The 18171-nt window shown below is 36.2% G+C and overlaps 5 protein-coding genes and 1 pseudogene across 12 annotated transcripts; 2 read left to right on the top strand and 4 right to left on the bottom strand.

Moving 5' to 3' along the window:
* Nucleotides 1-4255: 4255 nt before the first annotated feature.
* LOC104781054 (uncharacterized) lies at nt 4256-4933 on the top strand (annotated as a pseudogene). The gene has a single exon (XR_015597442.1). The product of XR_015597442.1 is annotated as an uncharacterized LOC104781054 (transcript).
* A 47-nt stretch (nt 4934-4980) lies between these two features.
* On the bottom strand, nt 4981-8346 carry LOC104781053 (SURP and G-patch domain-containing protein 1-like protein). 6 transcript variants are annotated; one of them, XM_010505628.3, is made up of 9 exons: nt 8189-8346; nt 7348-7785; nt 6725-6851; nt 6478-6584; nt 6053-6214; nt 5818-5964; nt 5545-5739; nt 5259-5437; nt 4981-5180 (listed from the first exon to the last, which is right to left on the bottom strand). In XM_010505628.3, the coding sequence occupies exons 2-9, from the start codon at nt 7742-7744 to the stop codon at nt 5154-5156; spliced, it is 1341 nt and encodes a 446-aa protein (XP_010503930.1). In that variant the 5' UTR covers nt 7745-7785; nt 8189-8346; the 3' UTR covers nt 4981-5153. The 6 variants fall into 6 exon arrangements, with proteins under 6 accessions (XP_010503930.1, XP_010503934.1, XP_010503932.1 ...); XM_010505632.3 differs by having other exon boundaries at nt 5545-5724; XM_010505630.3 differs by having other exon boundaries at nt 7348-7782.
* Nucleotides 8347-8461: 115 nt separating this feature from the next.
* On the bottom strand, nt 8462-11080 carry LOC104781052 (protein gamma response 1-like). Its single transcript, XM_087511385.1, has 3 exons — nt 10671-11080; nt 9368-10513; nt 8462-9221 (listed from the first exon to the last, which is right to left on the bottom strand). Exons 2-3 carry the CDS (start codon nt 10503-10505, stop codon nt 8554-8556), a joined length of 1806 nt encoding a protein of 601 aa, XP_087367511.1. The 5' UTR covers nt 10506-10513; nt 10671-11080; the 3' UTR covers nt 8462-8553.
* LOC104781051 (uncharacterized) lies at nt 11074-13207 on the top strand. The gene is made up of 7 exons (XM_010505624.3): nt 11074-11411; nt 11526-11581; nt 11697-11752; nt 11834-12295; nt 12398-12478; nt 12582-12747; nt 12866-13207. The coding sequence occupies exons 1-7, from the start codon at nt 11261-11263 to the stop codon at nt 12989-12991; spliced, it is 1098 nt and encodes a 365-aa protein (XP_010503926.1). The 5' UTR covers nt 11074-11260; the 3' UTR covers nt 12992-13207.
* Nucleotides 13194-13584, bottom strand: LOC104711759 (uncharacterized). Its single transcript, XM_010428505.3, has one exon. The coding sequence runs from the start codon at nt 13582-13584 to the stop codon at nt 13372-13374; it is 213 nt and encodes a 70-aa protein (XP_010426807.2). The 3' UTR covers nt 13194-13371.
* A 567-nt stretch (nt 13585-14151) lies between these two features.
* Nucleotides 14152-18086, bottom strand: LOC104781049 (uncharacterized). Of its 2 annotated transcripts, none has more exons than XM_087511384.1 (12): nt 17906-18086; nt 17410-17758; nt 17061-17235; nt 16914-16963; nt 16608-16700; nt 16443-16531; nt 16271-16349; nt 15955-16037; nt 15759-15837; nt 15251-15629; nt 14600-15089; nt 14152-14518 (listed from the first exon to the last, which is right to left on the bottom strand). In XM_087511384.1, coding segments are annotated over exons 1-12 (1899 nt in total). In that variant the 5' UTR covers nt 17938-18086; the 3' UTR covers nt 14152-14517. The 2 variants fall into 2 exon arrangements, with proteins under 2 accessions (XP_087367510.1, XP_087367509.1); XM_087511383.1 differs by having other exon boundaries at nt 14152-14511; nt 17906-18063.
* Between the last annotated feature and the right edge of the window lie 85 nt (nt 18087-18171).

The raw sequence follows: 18171 nt of genomic DNA, 5'->3' as shown, positions 1-18171 counted from the left end.
AATTTTATATACTCTAGTACAGAACATGCTGGACACACTCTAGCATGGATTAATAATTTTATATACTCTAGCACGGGTTAAAATTAACAATATAAGACTTACATAATAGATTTGCATTCCATAAATGATATTTACCATAAAAATTGTTTGCATATGAGTTACATCCAAATAATATTATAAACAATTACATATATAATGTTTTAAAAATAATGAAATGTATTTCGACCCGTGTTGTAGCACGAGTCCAAATCTAGTAATAATATATTATAGTAGCCACAACATTGATATATTCATAATGACAGAAACACATCATATTAGTCGGAGTGTGCTTATGGAACATCAGTCACATAAACATATCATATTTGTTTTGGCCTTTTTTTTTTGTTTTTTTTTTTGGTAAAACAGATATTGATATCAAAAATATATTACCGGATACATAATCATTTCAAAACAACTATATTTATGCAAGCCTAAAAAATTATTAGTTCGATGAAAAAGTGGAGAATAACCATGTATTATCTTTAGATTTATAGGTTTATTTAAATTGAAAAGATGCGTAAGCTGGAAAGATGCATGATTTATTGCAAAGAATGTAAAAAAAAAATCATCTGAATTTAAGCAGATCACAGTTAAACACTAACCATAAAATAAGAATAGAAAATGTAAAATTAGACAAATATATCTTAACATATCATTTGCAAATATCTTTAAATGACTAAAAAGTAGGAAAAAAATAGACTTATCATATATCTGATGGTACTGATTAAAAATTATATTGTAGGATTAAAAATTGAAGTTTTGACCCTTATGCAAAGATCTTACCAACCAATAGGGTAGCCTATGAATTCATCCAATCCTTTTTTCTTTTTTTTTCCTTCCGACTCTTTCTTTGAAGTCCTTTTGACACTGTGTCTTTCTTTCCTGAGATCACTTATCCTTGGCTCTCCCTTCTCTTACGATAGACTTGACCCACCCACTTTCAACAAACTGTTAAACCAACCAAACATCTTCAGCAGTGGGAAGAGTTTACACCCTCTGACATATTACGGGTATGTTTTTTTTTTCTTTTCTTTTTATGGTCTTGGTTGATTTTATTTTAACTATTACTAATTTTCAACATGCAAATGAATAACCATATATTATATTTTGATTTATAGAAAATTATTACTTCGATGAAAAGTGAAGAATAACCATATATTATATTTTGATTTATAGGCTAGTAGCCTATAGGTACAACTCCAAAATGTTTTTAGCATAACTTTAGTTCGTAAAAAACAAAATTATTGCTTGAAATGAGTTTGAAAACTGTCTTCCGAAGATTTTTAGAGCATGTCAATCATAACTTTAAAAATTATTAGTACAAATCTAAATATATCTATGGAATAATATAAGAAACAAAGTTGAAGACCGACACTAAAGAAACTGATGTCGAACCTTAATGGTAGAGAGAACTGATTTTTTTTTTTTTTGAAAACGAACAATGTATGAGCTTTTTTTAAAGCTGGAAAGAGTATTTAAGTTGATTTTATTTTAACTATTACTAATTTTCAACATGCAAATGAATAACCATATATTATATTTTGATTTATAGAAAATTATTACTTCGATGAAAAGTGAAGAATAACCATATATTATATTTTGATTTATAGGCTAGTAGCCTATAGGTACAACTCCAAAATGTTTTTAGCATAACTTTAGTTCGTAAAAAACAAAATTATTGCTTGAAATGAGTTTGAAAACTGTCTTCCGAAGATTTTTAGAGCATGTCAATCATAACTTTAAAAATTATTAGTACAAATCTAAATATATCTATGGAATAATATAAGAAACAAAGTTGAAGACCGACACTATAGAAACTGATGTCGAACCTTAATGGTAGAGAGAACTGATTTTTTTTTTTTTTGAAAACGAACAATGTATGAGCTTTTTTTAAAGCTGGAAAGAGTATTTAAGTTGAAAAGATGCATAAGCTGGAAAAATACATAATTTATTGCAAAGAATGTAAAAAAAAAAAAAAAATCATCTGAATTTAAGCAGATCACAGTTAAACACTAACCATAAAATGTGAATAGTAAATGTAAAATTAGACAAATATATCTTAACATATCATTTGCAAATATCTTTAAATGACTAAAAGTAAGAAAAAAATAAACTTATCATATATCTGATGGTACAAAATTCATTTTTAAGAGTTCCAATTATTATAGTAGAATAAAACAATCATTTATTCTTTGAAACAATAAATACCAAATTTAAAAGGTTTTTACTCTAAATAAAAAGTATAATTTATTTCTAAAGAAATATATACTTTAAAACTTTTAAAAATTTGAGAATATTGTTGTTAGTGTTAATGTTAAAGTATCATGATACCAATTAAAAACAAGAAGGATTTGTACATATTATCTAAAGTTATAATATATTGTATACAATTAAAATAATAACAATTATTTATCATTTCTAAATTGAAAAATGGTGATTTTTTGAAAAAAGAATGTTAATGTTAAAGTATCATGAATTGATACTAAATTTTTGTGACATAAATTGATAGAAATTTTTAAAGAATCAAGAGAACATAAGAATCAGTCGGCTTTGTACAAAAAAAAAATTGGCATGCTTTTGGGTCTATTAATATGAAAAAACTTGTTTGAAATGAGTTATGCATTGATATATTCTAGACTCAAATTAAATACAATTTTCTTTCAACAACTATGATTTCAAATGTTTATAGCAAAAACTGAACATAATTGACACACATGATATGTGTTTCGTAATTAGAAAGTAACTAAAATTTATATAACCATAATATGTAATCTCTGATTAATAGGGGGTTATTGGTTCTATGAATTTAATGGATTTGGAAATTCAAACAAAAATCATGTGTTATTCAATCATTGATTTTAAAATACTTATCAAAAGTATGTGTTATTGGTTCTATGATTTACAAATACTTGTTAAAATCCTCTGTTATTCATTTAATGATTTTTTTTTTGATTTCAAAATCCACATTATGTTCTGTTATTAGAGAGATGATTTCTAAATCCATATGAAATTGTAAATTTTAAAAATCAAAACACATGGATTTTGAAATAACATGTTTTATCCTTGGATTTGAATCATTCTATTTTACACTATCAAATCCATTTAAAACATAATGTGGATTTTGAAATTCAAAAAACAAATTATTAAATGAATAACATGAGATTTTAATAAGTATTTGTAAATCATATAACCAATAACACATAATTATGATAAGTATTTTAAAATCAATGATTGAATAACACATGGTTTTTGTTTGGATTTCCAAATCCATTAAAATCATAGAACCAATAAACCCCTTTAAATGGATTTGAATGGATTTGAAAGTGTAAAATAGAAGAATTCAAATCCAAGGATAAAACATGTTATTTCAAAATCCATGTCTTTTGATTTTTAGAATTTACAATTTCATATGGATTTAGAAATCATCTCTCCAATAACAGCCTCTTAGTTTTGTTATTTAAAGCTTTGTTTGATTTGATGGGTTTGTTTTTGTTAATTTAGAATGGATTCAACCACAACAACATTTACAAAATCAGAGAGGTTGATATAAGCTTCCCTTATGAAGCCTACCAGAACCAGCTCTTTATGATGGAACATGTAATCTCTACTCTTGAATCTGCTCTTAAAGATAGTTAGTCTCATGGTCTGCTAGAGTCTCCAACTGGTACGGGGAAAAGCCTTTCACTGCTCTGTTCCATCCTCGCCTGGAGATCTCATAAATTCAAACCTCATTCAGTTGCTCCAAAAGTTTTTTAAACCACGTAAGTTTTGATGTTCTTCGGTAATCGGGTTTTTTCTCTATTTGTTAATTATATGAATACGAATGTAACTATTTTTTTTTTTCTTGTCTTGTATAGCCGAACCCATTTCTCAAATCACTCAGATTGTCAAGGAATACAAAAAATCTACATACAGAGCAAAAATGGCAATATTGGGTTCACGACAACAATACTGTAACAATCCTGATGCACTTGAGCATTATGATATAGATGCTCAATCGTAAATTTCTTCCAAATCATTTGATTATTTAATATGTGAATTTATGAGCTATCTATAATACGTGTTTCTAACTTTTCAGCCATGTGCTAGTAAATGTTGCACAATGTGAGCCTGAAACATCAAAGTCACATAAACATATCATATTTGTCATATTATAAATTTATAGTAATAAACTAATGAAAGTAAAGTAGTCATCATTTTTACACATGGATGTTGTAAGATTTGTGAACTTGATCGAATATTGAAGGTCTAAAGAGTGGGAAACACACGGAGTAATTGTGAAGCTATTTTGGTTGTGAGGTAGGAGAGAGGTGTGAAACGGCATGACATGCACACCTTTTAATAGCATGTATATAAAGAAGCATGATCTCTTTGTTGCGTCATCTCACTACCATCAGTGTTTACATGATGATGAAAGCTATGAGAGTTGGGTTAGCAATGGCACTGCTCATGACCATAACCGTTCTTACCATAGTCACAGCACAGCAAGAGGACCTGCAGCAACCACCTCCACCACCAATGTTGCCTGAGGAAGAAGTGGGAGGATGCAGCCGAACATTCTTCTCTGCTCTGGTGCAGCTGATACCATGTAGAGCAGCCGTAGCTCCTTTCAGCCCGATCCCACCGACCGAAACATGTTGCTCTGCCGTTGTCACACTTGGTCGTTCTTGTCTTTGCCTTCTTGCCAATGGACCTCCACTCTCTGGCATTGCCGCTCCATGGCTCTTCAGCTTCCTCAGAGATGCTCTGCTAATTTCCCACCCTGCGATGTCATTAACTAGAAAGGACATATCTTCCTTTTCTTTTTTAATTTACCTTTCAATCTAATAAACACGCTGTTTTGTGTATTAGGCTTCCAAAACATTAATAAAGTTATGACAATCGATTAAAAATCTTAGTCGTTTCCAATAATAAATCCATGGTACTGTATAGCAACTGAAATTTCTGTCAAAGATATATATTTGCACAGAGGAAAGGCAAATTCAATCCATACCAACACTTCAATTTATCAGCAATCCAAAAAACTTGAACATTCTTTATAATAGAAAAGCAAAGCTCAGCCGGTGCTGAGATGAGAGAAAGGTAATAATTGTGCACAGCATGCGGACTGATCTTTAGTAATACGCCTTCCTGGGATTTCCCTGTAGAGCAATAGACGCAAGGTGAGTAAAAAAGATGTGCTATTACAAAACGAAAGGAGCTAAAGATAGCACACGTACCAATGGATTGGGTCTGTGTTTGTAACCCAGCATCATCCGCTTCTTGTACTGCTCGTATATATCATCCTCAGGCATAACTTCTCCTGGAGCAGAAGCCCCAACTCCCAAGTTGTTTGTCTTTACATCTCCTGCCATTATAGGGTCTGCCATCCCCTTTCTGGAGCTTCCTATACCTTCACCTGTAATCCACTCCTCCAATTTTCTAAGCTCCTTGTCTCCATAGAGGCACAAGATACAGAAAGTAACAAGGTCACAAGTTTACAGATAAAGTGAGGCAAGTAAGCACCTTCTTTCCAACCCATCTTTGACAAGAGCCTATGTCCAACATTATCTGCTTGGATCTTGGCCTTCTCAGCAGCCTCCTTTGTGGCTTTTTGTGCAGCTGCATCGTTACACTTTGCAAGGAACTTATCTAACTCCTCGTCAGGGATATAGTCACCCATGTGATGACCTCTCTTTCCCGGATCTGTGGAGGGAGTTGCTGAGAACAAACGTGGTTCCACAAAATAAGACATCACAGCTGTCTAAAAGAAGAAATAACAATAGGATTCATTCTCACCAGATGGGCCTTGAAGTGAAGCTGGCGGGGGCATTTCATCTTTCGACTGCCTAGGACGTCTCATCTTTTCTTCTTGGGCAGCCTTCTTCATGTAAAACTCCATCATTGATATAGGGTCTGCACCCCTCCGCCCACTAGAGGAGTCACCTGCAGATCAAACACATTTTACCCACAATCAAAGCTAGATACCAGTGATAGGAGGGGAACCTAGGCCAATAAAAGCGAGTGAACATACTGTTGCTGGGTCTTGTGATTGCTGTCTGGGAATATCTAGAAGAAGCTCCAGGTTCCTCAGGAGCATCATAGAGGGCTGAGGCAGGGATCTGATAACCTGTTTGTTGATGAGCTGGCTTTTGCAAAGTGATTGCTGCTGTGGACATTCGCGGGCCTGCATCACCTGGAAAGATAAAACGAAGGAAATTGGCACTAAGAATACAGTAAGATATGGTAGCAGGAAGAGCAGCCTCACATAATCTCACACTACATAACACATAAATTATATTGTAGGATTAAAAAAAATCGGAAAAAAAGAAATGAGTCAAATATTCTCTGCACATGCTTAGCTAAAACATGTTCTGAAATAGATATATGGATAAATAGAACAGCGAAAATCAGTTGCACGGTTTTTGTTCTATAGAAATACAGGTATCTAATACTTACTACTGTGAAGTACACCAGAATCCTTGGTTTGTGAAATTGATTTTTCCTCTTCCGACAGCCTGAATACATAGTACTTGTAGTCCGCACAGTCCTCGTCAAAAAGAAATCTGTTTGGGAAACAGGACACAAGATACATAAGGTCAACAAACACAACCAAGAAAAAGCAAATACCTATGTAGTATGTGTATAAAAGAGAGAAACCAGAAACTATAAACTGTAGATGCTCCAAAAGCAATGAAATACATACTTAAATGGTGTCTCCCCTGGATTCTTTTGCCGTGTAATATGTTCAAATGGTCTTCCATGCTTAGCAACAAAGCTTGCTAGTTTATCAGCAACTTTCTTCACAGTAGGATCACTGGGTGGAGGTGGTGCTGCATATCACTTATAAAACTGATTAATACCGAGTCCATGAACAACGAATGCAAATCACTCTTGTAGCAGGCGTGGGAGATATGCCAAATCATTCCAGCAATTGGATTGTTGGTTAAGGAAGACACTGCATTTAAGTAGACAATTAAATTTCCAGACTGTTTTGTCCTTTCCATTCCAGGAGAAAAACGTAGCTCAATCAATAAAGACATATACTGACAGGAACTTGGGACTATTGACAACGTAGGACTCCTAGGCTTTCATCGTGTCATTTAAGACACACAGATTCATCAATAGAGACATACAACAGACAGGAAACTCGGGACTCTTGAGATCATATGGCATAACTGATCTTAACCCTCATGGAACACTTACTAAATGGAATAGAGAATGGCTTATGAGGATATGGACCCATAAAAAAGCAAGATAAACTAGAATCACCACAGAGACATCCACAAAGAACACTCAAACAAAGATATCTAAATAAACAGCCATTACCAACATCAGGTACTTTTGTTGACTTTACGGGCGTGACTCCCTGCTCTAACTTTTGACGCTTGGCATATCCAAAGCCTTGATCATTTTTAGCATCCTCCTCATCCTCATCGTCTTCTGTACTAAGCTTTATAGGAGGTGCAAGAAGCTTAGACTTTTGCTTCAAGCTGAAAGCAAGCTTCCCACCTTTCTTCTGGGCATCATTGGTCTTTAATCCAATGGAAATTTTACTAGCAGAAGGTTTGGGATTTGAAACCCCAGTTATTATCTTCACCGGCTTAGAATCCTCTACAGATACAACCTTATCTTTCTCTTTATCTTTCTCCTGTTGAAGCTGTCTGAATCTTTCCATGAACGACCCATCATTCACAAAGATGCTAGGAGGTGCTCCTTTCTCCATTGCCAACAAACCAAGTGCAAATACTTGTATCGAAGTTTCTGCTGAACAGATAAGCTGTCAAACTATTTAGAATCCAACACAACCTAATTAAGCTTCCTTCAAATTCTTAAGATATCCATATAAGAAAATACAATCGCACACAAATTCGTCTGATAGGATTCAATAAAATCAAATTCTAAAAAAGGGATATCAAAGATAAAGTGGGAAAAAAACAAATCTAGAAATCTAAGAACACCACCAAGCTTCAGAAATTAACCAACAAAAAATCCAGAATCCACTAAGAACAACAAAGGAAAAAATTGCACGAAGAACCTAGGTTACAACGAATCAATCGACTCGGAAACAAACGAACTAAAATTAAGATCTATAGAAACAATTGATTCAGAGAACAGAAAAAAAAAAAAAAAACGAATCAAACGGAAAACAGATTAGCGATCTTATCACCTGCGCCGATTTCCTGGTCAAAAGTCGTCGGACAAAACGGAAGCGGGAGGCCAACGATCGGAGGAGATTGAATCGGAAAAAGATGAAGTTCGATTGTTGTGCGCCTAATAATCTTAATATATACACGTACATGAGTCCATTATTTCTTTTTCTTTTTCAATTGGGTACATATGGTTTCTTATATTTATAGTAAAGGGCCCGAAAGTTTCATAGCTGTTTATTTTCATCTGTTAGAGTTTAATTGATTGATACATTATAATCTAAAGATAAAAATAGAAAAACAAAGTATAGTTGAATTAAATAAATCATCTTAAATAACTTTCATTGTCGTGTCTACCTATCCAAAGAACCAAACATATACAAAATCACATTTCGGATTCAAACCCGATGTTCCAAAATCCTTCAGGAGTCATTGGAGGAGCGTATCTATAACGGTGCCTCGACACGCCTTCATGGTGCTCACATCTCAAGCTTTTGTTACTATTTCCATCATTCTCAGGATGAACAGCATCATAGAATTTCTTGCATTGTTTACACTCTACCCCTTTCAAATTCTCCCTCTCAGCTTTTTTCCTCACTGACTCCACATGTTTGAAACTTTTTTTACTCGTTTCTGCAACTTGAATTCGCTGCCTTGATGGACTTGGTTTAGGATTCATGTCCTGTGTCTCGTCGTCTGAATCTTCTTTCTTAGCAACATCGCGAACATGTTTTTCTTCCACAGCGCTCCTTTTGACATTCTCAATGGGAGTATCTAGAAAATCATCATGAGGATCATTGCCTCCAGGAGATTGCCGAGACCTTGTGTCTCTCCAAATGGAAGCTGAACGCTTTAATCCGCTTAGCTGTGGAGATTTTGTAGCGGAAAGGCCACTTCTAACACCAGGTGACTGCACCATTGGAGATTTTGTAGTGGTAGGTGTCTGCACTGTTTTGATTATACTCTCTTTCCCACAGTTGCTGCCACTCGTGCCAGTACCAATTCTCACTTTTTCCGCTACTTCAGTAGTTTCTGAGTGTTTCCTTTCAAGACCTGTAATAAAAAAATATAACAAAAAAGTGGATGATGATTTTACTAATGGCACAAGAAGCAGTCAGTTGAAGCATCATGACCGATTAAAGCAATTAATTGAACACAAGAGGTGTAATTAGGAGAGTCAGAGACTGCCAAATACTTACAACTCGGGATGGCTGATTTCTCATGTTGTCCCATTTGGTTATACTCATCGTCAAGGCTGCTTTGGTGAAAAACACTGTCAGCAGCAAGACCATACCTTTCGCAGAGATAACCATACTGGTCTTTCAGCTTTTTGAAAGAACTATGGAGCTCTTTTCTTTTCTTTCTCTCTATAGCTAACTCAGATGATTTCTTCTCACTCCGGCAACGTAAAGCTTCCAAGTCAGCAGCCAAGTAGCTTCCGTGTCTGACCTGCTTCATAGGCATATCGTCTTTTGCTTTACCCATAACCACTCTCTTTTCTTTCTCATGATCTGCAATCTTCTGTTTACACTCCAACAATTCCCTCTCTGTCAAGTTGAGTCTACCCTGCAAAACCTCAAGAGCCGTCTTCCCTTCCTCAAGCTCGTCGCTCTTCTGCCTAAGTAGCTCTTCAAGTCTACCAACATTCTCCTCAAACACCTGCGACCTAGTTGTCAACCTTTGTTTCTCTTCTTCAACGCAGCTTAACTTCCTCGCACTGTCTGCTACTTCTGCAGACAGATACTCCATTTTCTTCAGAAGATTCTCAGTCACCAATGTCTTCTTCGAAACATCCTCAGCCTTCACCTTTAAGCTCTTCACTTCAGAAAGAATCATATTTATCCCATCTTCACTAAGCTCATCCGAACCTTTAACCTGTAACAACTGAAGTAACCCACAATACAAATCTCTAGCATCATTAACTTCCTTAGATCTACTCTTGTTCTTCTTTTTCAAATAATCAATGTAGTCTTGTAAACTCGTCAATCTAAGAGGCATAGTAGCAGTTTCATCAAGTTGTTCAGCTAGCTTCTCCTTATCCTTGATCAAATCAAGATTCTCAGACTTAATCAGTTGATTCTCAACCTTAAGCTCCTGAACCTGAGATAACAGAGATTTCTCTCTCTCTTTCCACGCATCACAAGCACCAAGTCGAGCCTCTGAGTAAACTTTTTCCAAAGCTTTGGATCTAGATTGTATATTTGGGAACAACTGGCTACAAAAAATGTACTCGATCTGAGAGATTCGATCTTTGGTTTCTTGGATTGTAGCAACCATTATGGTACTGAGACCAGTTATGTACTTGGCTTCAATACCATCAACTGTTTCATCTCCCATTTTCAAAACTGTAAATCAGAAAATGCAAAAATGGATCAGCAACAAAGCCCCAGAAAATTAGGGGTTTTCAATCTCCTTACAACTCTGATCTCGAATCGAATCAGTTCTTCTACAAATCAATTGGATCTATAAACATTGGAGAAAAAGGAAGAAGTGTAAACTTACATTTGAAATATAAAACGACCCAGAAGCTTTTGATTGATTGATTCGGGAGATGTGAAAAAACCCAGAAGACTAATCTTGGAATTAGAGAGTATCCAAATTGTTTTTAAGATTATCGCGGGTCTCTTTCCCTCTATAATTTCGGAATTTTCGCGCGTTGAGATTTCAAGTTTCAGTGGAGGGAGGCTTACCCGAGAAGCTTGCTAGAAGACCCGACCCGACCAGATTTCAAGTTTGTTGGAGCGGATAACTCGCAAATTCGACCCGATATTATGGCCTGTTCGGGGTAAAAGTAAAGCCCACATAAGCCCATAACATTAACACAACGATCCCCACGTCTCGTACTTTTTCCACGTGGCGTGGCTTTTGGGATTGTATTAAATGTTAAAGAAATAGAAACCCCAATGGACGAGAGGTGTGAATAAATAAAGCTGCAACGGTAACAAGAGAGAGAGAGAGAGCCACGTGCGCACATACTGGCTCTGTAACGTTCACTCCAACGGTTACATTCTTCTTCCTCCTTCTTTTTCTCTCCATCCAAGAACTCTTTTCTCTTCTCTCTGTGACTCTCTCTCTATCTCTGTATTTCTCTAATGGAGCCTGCTCAGATCGATTGGAAGCGAATCGATTCTCTTTTTGTTGAAGACGTCTTCTACGAACACATCAGAGCGCCTAAGTGGTTCGATTTCTTGGCTCCAAGCCATTTAGACACTGTTGACGACGATGCTTGGTTCTGCAAACCTGGTAATATTCAACAAAACACTCTCTTTTCTGGTCTTTCCCCATTTCTTCGTTTAATCTTCTGTTTAACTTTGATGGGTTCTTTTTACTAATTCTGGCTTTTATCTCAAATTCAAGACTGTAATCACCCCAAGAGACCTGAGGACTTTTTCTCAACGCCCACTTCTTCCAAGGTTTGCTTCTCCTTTTTCTTTCAAGATTTGAATCATAATTGAAGTTATAGTTTCTTCGGCTGCCCAAAGGTTTAACCTTTAATAAACATTCCCGTGTTTCTTTCTGTTTTTGAAGCATCCGAGTCTGAGGGATACGAATGAGACTCTAGGAGTTGGAGAGCAGAATCAAAGGTACAATTAAGGGAGATGCTCTTTTTAACTCAATGTTTTGCTATGGTCTTTGACTGACTCGTATATCCCATTTACTTGTAGGAGGAGGGGATATGCTTTATCACCGTCTACTCCAAAAACCCAAGAAAGTGAAAATCAGAACCCAAACTTAGCCACACCTCCAAGCTACCAAGTCAAATCCTGGAGATCAGCAATTAAATCAACTTCTGTCAAGAAACCGAATAAAGAAGCATCGAGATTAAAGAGCACACAATCAGCTAGGAATCTGTTTTCAGGGAGAGACATATTTGGGCACATCTCAGACTTCTGCTATGAGTTGAAGAGATTAGCCACAAGGGTAACTGAGAGAGAAGATACTGGGAAGCCTGAAGTGAAGGAGATTCATCATCAAGTGAGTGGTGGGGTAATAAACCAGCCTTACTCTGTTCGTGACTTAGAATTGAAAAAAGAAAGAAAGCCATTGCTTGAAGTAAGCAAAGATAAACTCCAAGAGTCCACGGATGTTAAAGGAAGCACCTTTAAAGAGAACCGTAGAAGAAAGAAGTAAGTTTTACCATGTTGCTTGCAGTGTAGTTGTGTTTATGCAAAAACCAACATAGAATTGAGTTACTAAAACTTTAAGGGGGTTCTAATTGGGATTTGCAGGAGAGTGGATGATGCAGAGAACATTCCTGTCTTACTTAATGTGGAGACTGTAAAGAGAGGAGAGGATGGTCGAAGAAACAAGTAAGTTTTTGCTTCTCGATTAACTTTCATTTTATTTGCTTCTGATGAGGTAGGTAAGTAAATAAAAGTACTAAACTTTGGAATCTGTGATGACTTTTTTCAGGAGAAAGGATGATGCAGAGAACATCCCTGTTCCTCTAAAACTGGAGACTGTAAAGAACAAAGGACACGAACGATTCCTGCAGCAAATCAGGACAAATCCACCATCTCCTCAGTGCTTCTCAGAGAACCGGACACCTTCTTTGAAACCTTTGAGGACCAAACCTACGGTATGTTATGAAACCCTTTCCTTTTTCCCTGCTAAAAAACCTAAAAGTCTAACCCTTTAAGTCAAATTCTGCAACACCAAATTGAGTAGTGGGTGTTCTTCTGTCTTTGTGTACACAGGAAGTTGTGAAGAAAAAAGAGGATGAAGCAGAAGAAGAGAAGAACAGAAAGAGTGGAGAAGCCAAGGAAGCAGCAAGGGGCTTGGATGTTCTCTGGTTCTTAAAGCCTTGCACTTTAGCCAACTAAAAACAACTTTTTTTTCCAAATTCATTCGTTCTATATTTGATTCATTCTTTTGTTGTTAATTTCCTTTATTTCAACTGTAACTACTAAACGAGATGATAATTTTGCTCAGATTCCCACATATGTAATCCCTGAGCAATTTGATTCAATCTCTCACTTTTCTCTTTACACATACACCCATTTGATTTTAAAAATAAAACAGAGATTAGAGAACAAAAAGAGGGAGATCTGTCTCTAATCATTATTAAGATCAACAACCACCAAAAAAAAAAAAAAAACACCTAAAAATCGAAAAGATAATATATATGTGATGAAAAACACAAGAAGGAAATTACATATAATATATCTACAGAGGAAGGAAGAGAAGACGAACACAAATTTTTTTAAGAAGCGAGAGGGCGAGAAGTGGAGAAGAAGCAATCAAGAAGCCTAGACCAAGCAATTCTAGCGCGAGGGAAGAGTCTCCGGCTATAAACCCTACCTTCCATTCCCATCTCTTCCATCGTCTCCACGAACACCGTCAAACATCTTAAAGGTGGTATGTACAGAGTTAACGGCGCCGCCGAGAACGCTATCGTGAAAAACAGCTGTAACATTTTTTCTTTCTTTCTCTTTTTTTTTTTTTTTTTTTTTCTGTTTGGGTGTTTGTTTCAGGGGAAAAACGCAGATCTTGATTTTATTATTCTTTTGCTTTTGTTTGGGTTAGTATTATTATTATTACAGCTACCTAACAAAAAAAATTGTAATAACGTAATATGATTCGATTACTAAAGAAAACAAAAAAGAGATAAAGAAGATTTGGTTTGATAATCACGTGTTATCCTTCTTTCCACAACTCCCAAATTCAATTTTAACTTTTTATCATATGTTTCCTGCCATTTCTAGTATCTACTGCTTTATTGTAGAACCGACACTTTTAATCCCTAGTTCTGGTAGTATTTATTATTTGTCGTATCATAAAAATGTTTTACATTCTTATCCGTAGAGGTCATACGACGTCACGTCTGTTGTTAACGCGTAGCAATGTCCATGAGTTGACTTTTCATATCATTGGTTAAAAAGGATTAGGTTTCACATACAGACAACAACATAAGATCTTTTTAGACATATATTGATGATATTCATGTCTGAATAACAAGAAGTCAAGACTCAAGAACATAAAATAATTTCAAATGCATGTTTTGAATTCATCCTTCTAACTTTTAATCAAATCTATTACAATTTTAAAACTCTTATTTCCCTCAGCAGTTCTTTTATACTTGTTCCCAGGCAAAAAAAAGAAAGAAGCTAATCAAGTTACATACAGATTCTAAAGGTATAGAAGGTAAAGAAGAAGAAGAAGAAGAAGAAGAAGAAGAAGAAGAAGAATCTATAGCCCTCACGTTCTTGTCCTCTTTTGTTTCTGATGAACAAATCGAACCCCTTGCTTCCCGAGCTCAACCGTCTTCACTTTTCCATTCTCCAGCGTCACCATCAACTGCGATGTGCCTCCTCCTCCTACTTCACTTACCACTCCTTTCTCCCTGTTTTCTTTGTTTGTTACCTTATTTGTTAGGAACCCTGAATAATTTAACATGTTTTAAGGTAAAGACAAAAACAAATCACATATACCATGAATTATCCGAGGCCTCGTGTATTTGAACCTTTTTCCCTTTCGCATCTTTCCCCAACTTCTTCAGAATCCAACTAGCATCAAGCATTTCGTCTAACAAACTGTCTTCACGTGACAGCGATGCATCTTCATCTTCATTGAACCCTGACTTTTCTGCTGGAGGTGATGCTCTTTTCCTCTTAGACCTATGTCCTTTACCAGATTTACCTCTTTCATAGACAATGCTAGGGGCTTCACCTTCTTGGCTCTCCGGATTATGTTTCTTTATTTTCAGTTTCAACAATCGTCTTGAATCTTTCTGCATTGAATCATGCGAGCCACTATTTAAATCTCCTCTGCTTTCTGAGTGTCTCCCTATGATTCCGCCCTCAGCCTTTGAAGTGGCTACTTCACCTCGAGACCCTCTCTTTTCGTCATTATTCTTTCCCAACAAACTGCGATGCTGTTCTCGGGACAACACTTCTTCTGTTTGCAATTTTTCTTGCTTTCCTGAAATCACCAAAGCTCCTTTTATTACTATACATACGCCGTATATCAATTAAAAGAAAAAAAAAAAAAAAAAACTGAAAACGAAAGTTTAACGTAAATCGTAGAGTATATTTTTCTTATATAAGTTTATGAGAACATGCAAAAATTTACACTAAACATACTATTGGATTTGGAGGAAAGCTTTGATACATCGCAGCTCGTAGAGTTTGTAACCCCCGTCTTTCGAGGACCTATACTTATCACCAATTTTTTCGCCTTCACAGTATTCAGCTCTGTAGTGTGTTTTCCAAATTTCTCACTATCTGAATCTTGAGGCTTGCTAGTCTTTATCCTGAGAACTCTCAATGGCTTCTCTTCTTCACCATTGACCATAGCCTTCTCAGAAACTTTTCTTTCCACAGATCTAGGCTGACTGATAAGAGAGGCACCACCAGTTTGCCCAACTACCCCAGCACTAGCTTTCAGGCTAGCAATTAGCTCTTTATCAGCAATATCTTTTCGCTTCCATATTTCCTGTATAGCATCATCAAGTTCCTTGACCTGGCATCATAAACATAAATCAGAAAGAGAAGATGGGGTCACCAAATTGTCATTCACAGCAATCCACTAGAGCATCGGACATATATAAGAACAAACACTTGAAAAAGACAGAGGACCCATGAAACCTACCTGGTAGCATTCCCCACGGCAAGTAGAACATTTATATTGAAGATTTCCATCCACTTGAAACTGCATGTACTTCTCTTCGCTGTGATATTTGTTTGCAAAGTTAGTGTTATTTAAAATAGTTGGATACAGACTTGGAAGACATGCTTACATGACACAAAAGTAATATTGCATTATGAAATAGATTAAAGATATTGACCTGATTCCATCACACTGGCAATGAACCCAGCGCTGGCAAAAGTCACAACACACCATTGGTGTTGCTTCCGAGTCCCGGTAAACCTACGTAATGAAATCAAAACAAATTACTCAATTTGATTCAAAGCGAGCCAAAGAATGTAAGAACATGCATTTAACTGCCGTTGCGATACAGATGTCTGGATAGTATAGGTTAACAACTCAAAAATACATAATAAACCTGAAACAATTAACGCTGGCCAAACATAACCAATTATGATGCATGGAAAACGAGCACATGGTTCACTATCAACAAGAAGGAGAAAGAGATAATATACCTTCAAACATACAGGACAATAATTTCCCTTAACAAACAACCTTCCACAAGCATCACAACAAGTATGCCCCAAAAACCATCTGCAGAGTTTAAGAGGAATGATAAGAGATTAGTGCACTTTACATGAATCAAATAATAGTAGGAATCAGAAGAGCAAAAAAAAAGTTAAATACCGTAAGCTCTGGCCATTCCCAGGGACTGTAGACCCACAGCTGTAACATTTGGTGTGCTTAGGACACAAATAGGGTCCAGAACTAACGTTCTGTAAACATTTAGAGACGAAAATAAATCAAGTTGCAAAAGATAGGAACCTTATATATAGAATCAACAGATACTACCTTGTGCCGAGGCTGTTGGCAATCACAATGGTATGCAGCATCACATCTTTTGCAGAACATAAACTTCTTTGGATCCCCTAGAGTCCCGCAGCCCTAGAGGAAACATGATCAAGAGAATGTAAATGATCAAGAGGCAGTCAAACCAATAATTTTAAATGTTCCAAATCAAATTCTTTTGAGATATATCAGATACTTGATGAGGAAATGTCACATGTAACCCAACATGTAAAAGAGCAGGAACACTCGTTGAAAAGGAAATATAAGTGCAGGAATAGTCATTATGCACAAAGTAGTGTCCAAACTAACCTCACAGATTCGGCAAGAGGGGCAAGCCCAAGAGTTCCAATTAAACAAATCTGAAAGCAAAAAAAAAAAAAAAAAAAAAAAGCTATAAGAATCTAGGCAGTTGGCAGAAGAAGACTCATAAGCATTACATTCCAATGAAAACGATACCTCTATGTTGAGCCCAAGTCTTCAAGCAGTTTCTATGATACTTGTTGCCACAACATTTGCAAGAAAGCATCTTGGCTTTCTCACTCTTCCCAACTTCAACCAAATAGCACATGTGACACGTTATGCTTCCACTGTGATGATCATGATCTTCTCCAATAAGCTCTTTCACAGTAACCTACATTAAAGACATACACAACAAACAAACTCTCCACATTACTGAATACACACAATATTTCACAAAGACAGAGATGTCTACCCCAAGTCTATAACCCCTAACTAAATCATTGTCTCAAGTTAACCACACACACACACTCGATCAATTCAATTGACAAAGCAACAATCATCTCACCTCTAAATCGTCAGAAGCATCATTAGCAGCAGCACAATCCACAACAGCTGCTTTCTTCTGCAACACAACAGTGCGTTTAGCTGGCACCAAATCCGAAGATGCAGCAGCAGCAACAACCTCAACCGCCGAATCATTCCCTCTAGCCGCAATACGAGGACCAGTAGTATCAAACACAGCGAGCTTAGGGACATGGATCTGAACGGCACCACCGTCCGCCGAAACCTCCTCATCACCCCAGGGGTCTCGCAAGAAGTCTTGAAGAGAATGGATCTCGTTGAGAAACACATCTTTCACTTGTTTACCATGAAGATTCCGAGAAAAACCCAACACGCAGAAGCAAATTTTCCGGCTGCGAAGAAAAGAAGAAGAAGAAGAAGAAGAAAACCCCAAAGTTAAAACCAATTTGAACAATTCGATAAGTAAACAACAAAGCCAGCCGAAGAGTAACGACGAGGCGCCAAAAGAAAAGAAAAAAATTAAAGAGGGGGTACACTACCATGTAATTGGACAAGCTACGTGAAAGGCCATAGTCGGTTTTCAAGTTTTTTTACGCGTCCGGGTTCGATTTTTAGGGATCTGACTTGTTGTTGTTTTTTTTTTTTTTTCTTTTCTTTTGGCTGAATTTTGTTGTTAGGTTTTTTCTCTCCCACAATTAAATATCACACGCTCGTATTTGTGTAAATAACATAAACCTAAAGGTCCTATTTTGTAATATTTTTAAGAGTTGAGCCCGATCCGACCCAAAGGCTTTAAACCAATAAG

The sequence above is a fragment of the Camelina sativa genome, chromosome 4 (assembly GCF_030686135.1).
Source record: "Camelina sativa cultivar CO46 ecotype springtype chromosome 4, ASM3068613v1".
Lineage (NCBI taxonomy): Eukaryota > Viridiplantae > Streptophyta > Magnoliopsida > Brassicales > Brassicaceae > Camelina > Camelina sativa.
Note: the sequence above shows the minus strand (reverse complement) of the source record. Positions and strands in the feature narration are given on the sequence as shown.

Excerpts from the sequence above, each read along its gene's own strand:
- LOC104781053 (XM_010505629.3), bottom strand. The coding sequence starts at position 8,320 with ATGTACGTGTATATATTAAGATTATTAGGCGCACAACAATCGAACTTC. Across the intron at positions 6,215-6,477 it reads TTCTGGTGTACTTCACAGTA|GTGATGCAGGCCCGCGAATG; the intron begins GTAAGTATTAGA and ends TTATCTTTCCAG. Across the intron at positions 5,438-5,544 it reads AAAGATGGGTTGGAAAGAAG|GTGAAGGTATAGGAAGCTCC; the intron begins GTGCTTACTTGC and ends AGTGGATTACAG.
- LOC104781052 (XM_087511385.1), bottom strand. The coding sequence starts at position 10,505 with ATGGGAGATGAAACAGTTGATGGTATTGAAGCCAAGTACATAACTGGT. Across the intron at positions 9,222-9,367 it reads GAAATCAGCCATCCCGAGTT|GTCTTGAAAGGAAACACTCA; the intron begins GTAAGTATTTGG and ends TTTTTATTACAG.
- LOC104781051 (XM_010505624.3), top strand. The coding sequence starts at position 11,261 with ATGGAGCCTGCTCAGATCGATTGGAAGCGAATCGATTCTCTTTTTGTT. Across the intron at positions 12,296-12,397 it reads GAGAACCGTAGAAGAAAGAA|GAGAGTGGATGATGCAGAGA; the intron begins GTAAGTTTTACC and ends TGGGATTTGCAG. Across the intron at positions 12,748-12,865 it reads CTTTGAGGACCAAACCTACG|GAAGTTGTGAAGAAAAAAGA; the intron begins GTATGTTATGAA and ends TTGTGTACACAG.
- LOC104711759 (XM_010428505.3), bottom strand. The coding sequence starts at position 13,584 with ATGTTACAGCTGTTTTTCACGATAGCGTTCTCGGCGGCGCCGTTAACT.
- LOC104781049 (XM_087511383.1), bottom strand. The coding sequence starts at position 17,937 with ATGGCCTTTCACGTAGCTTGTCCAATTACATG. Across the intron at positions 16,532-16,607 it reads GCCAACAGCCTCGGCACAAG|AACGTTAGTTCTGGACCCTA; the intron begins GTAGTATCTGTT and ends AAATGTTTACAG. Across the intron at positions 16,350-16,442 it reads GGGAATGGCCAGAGCTTACG|ATGGTTTTTGGGGCATACTT; the intron begins GTATTTAACTTT and ends TAAACTCTGCAG.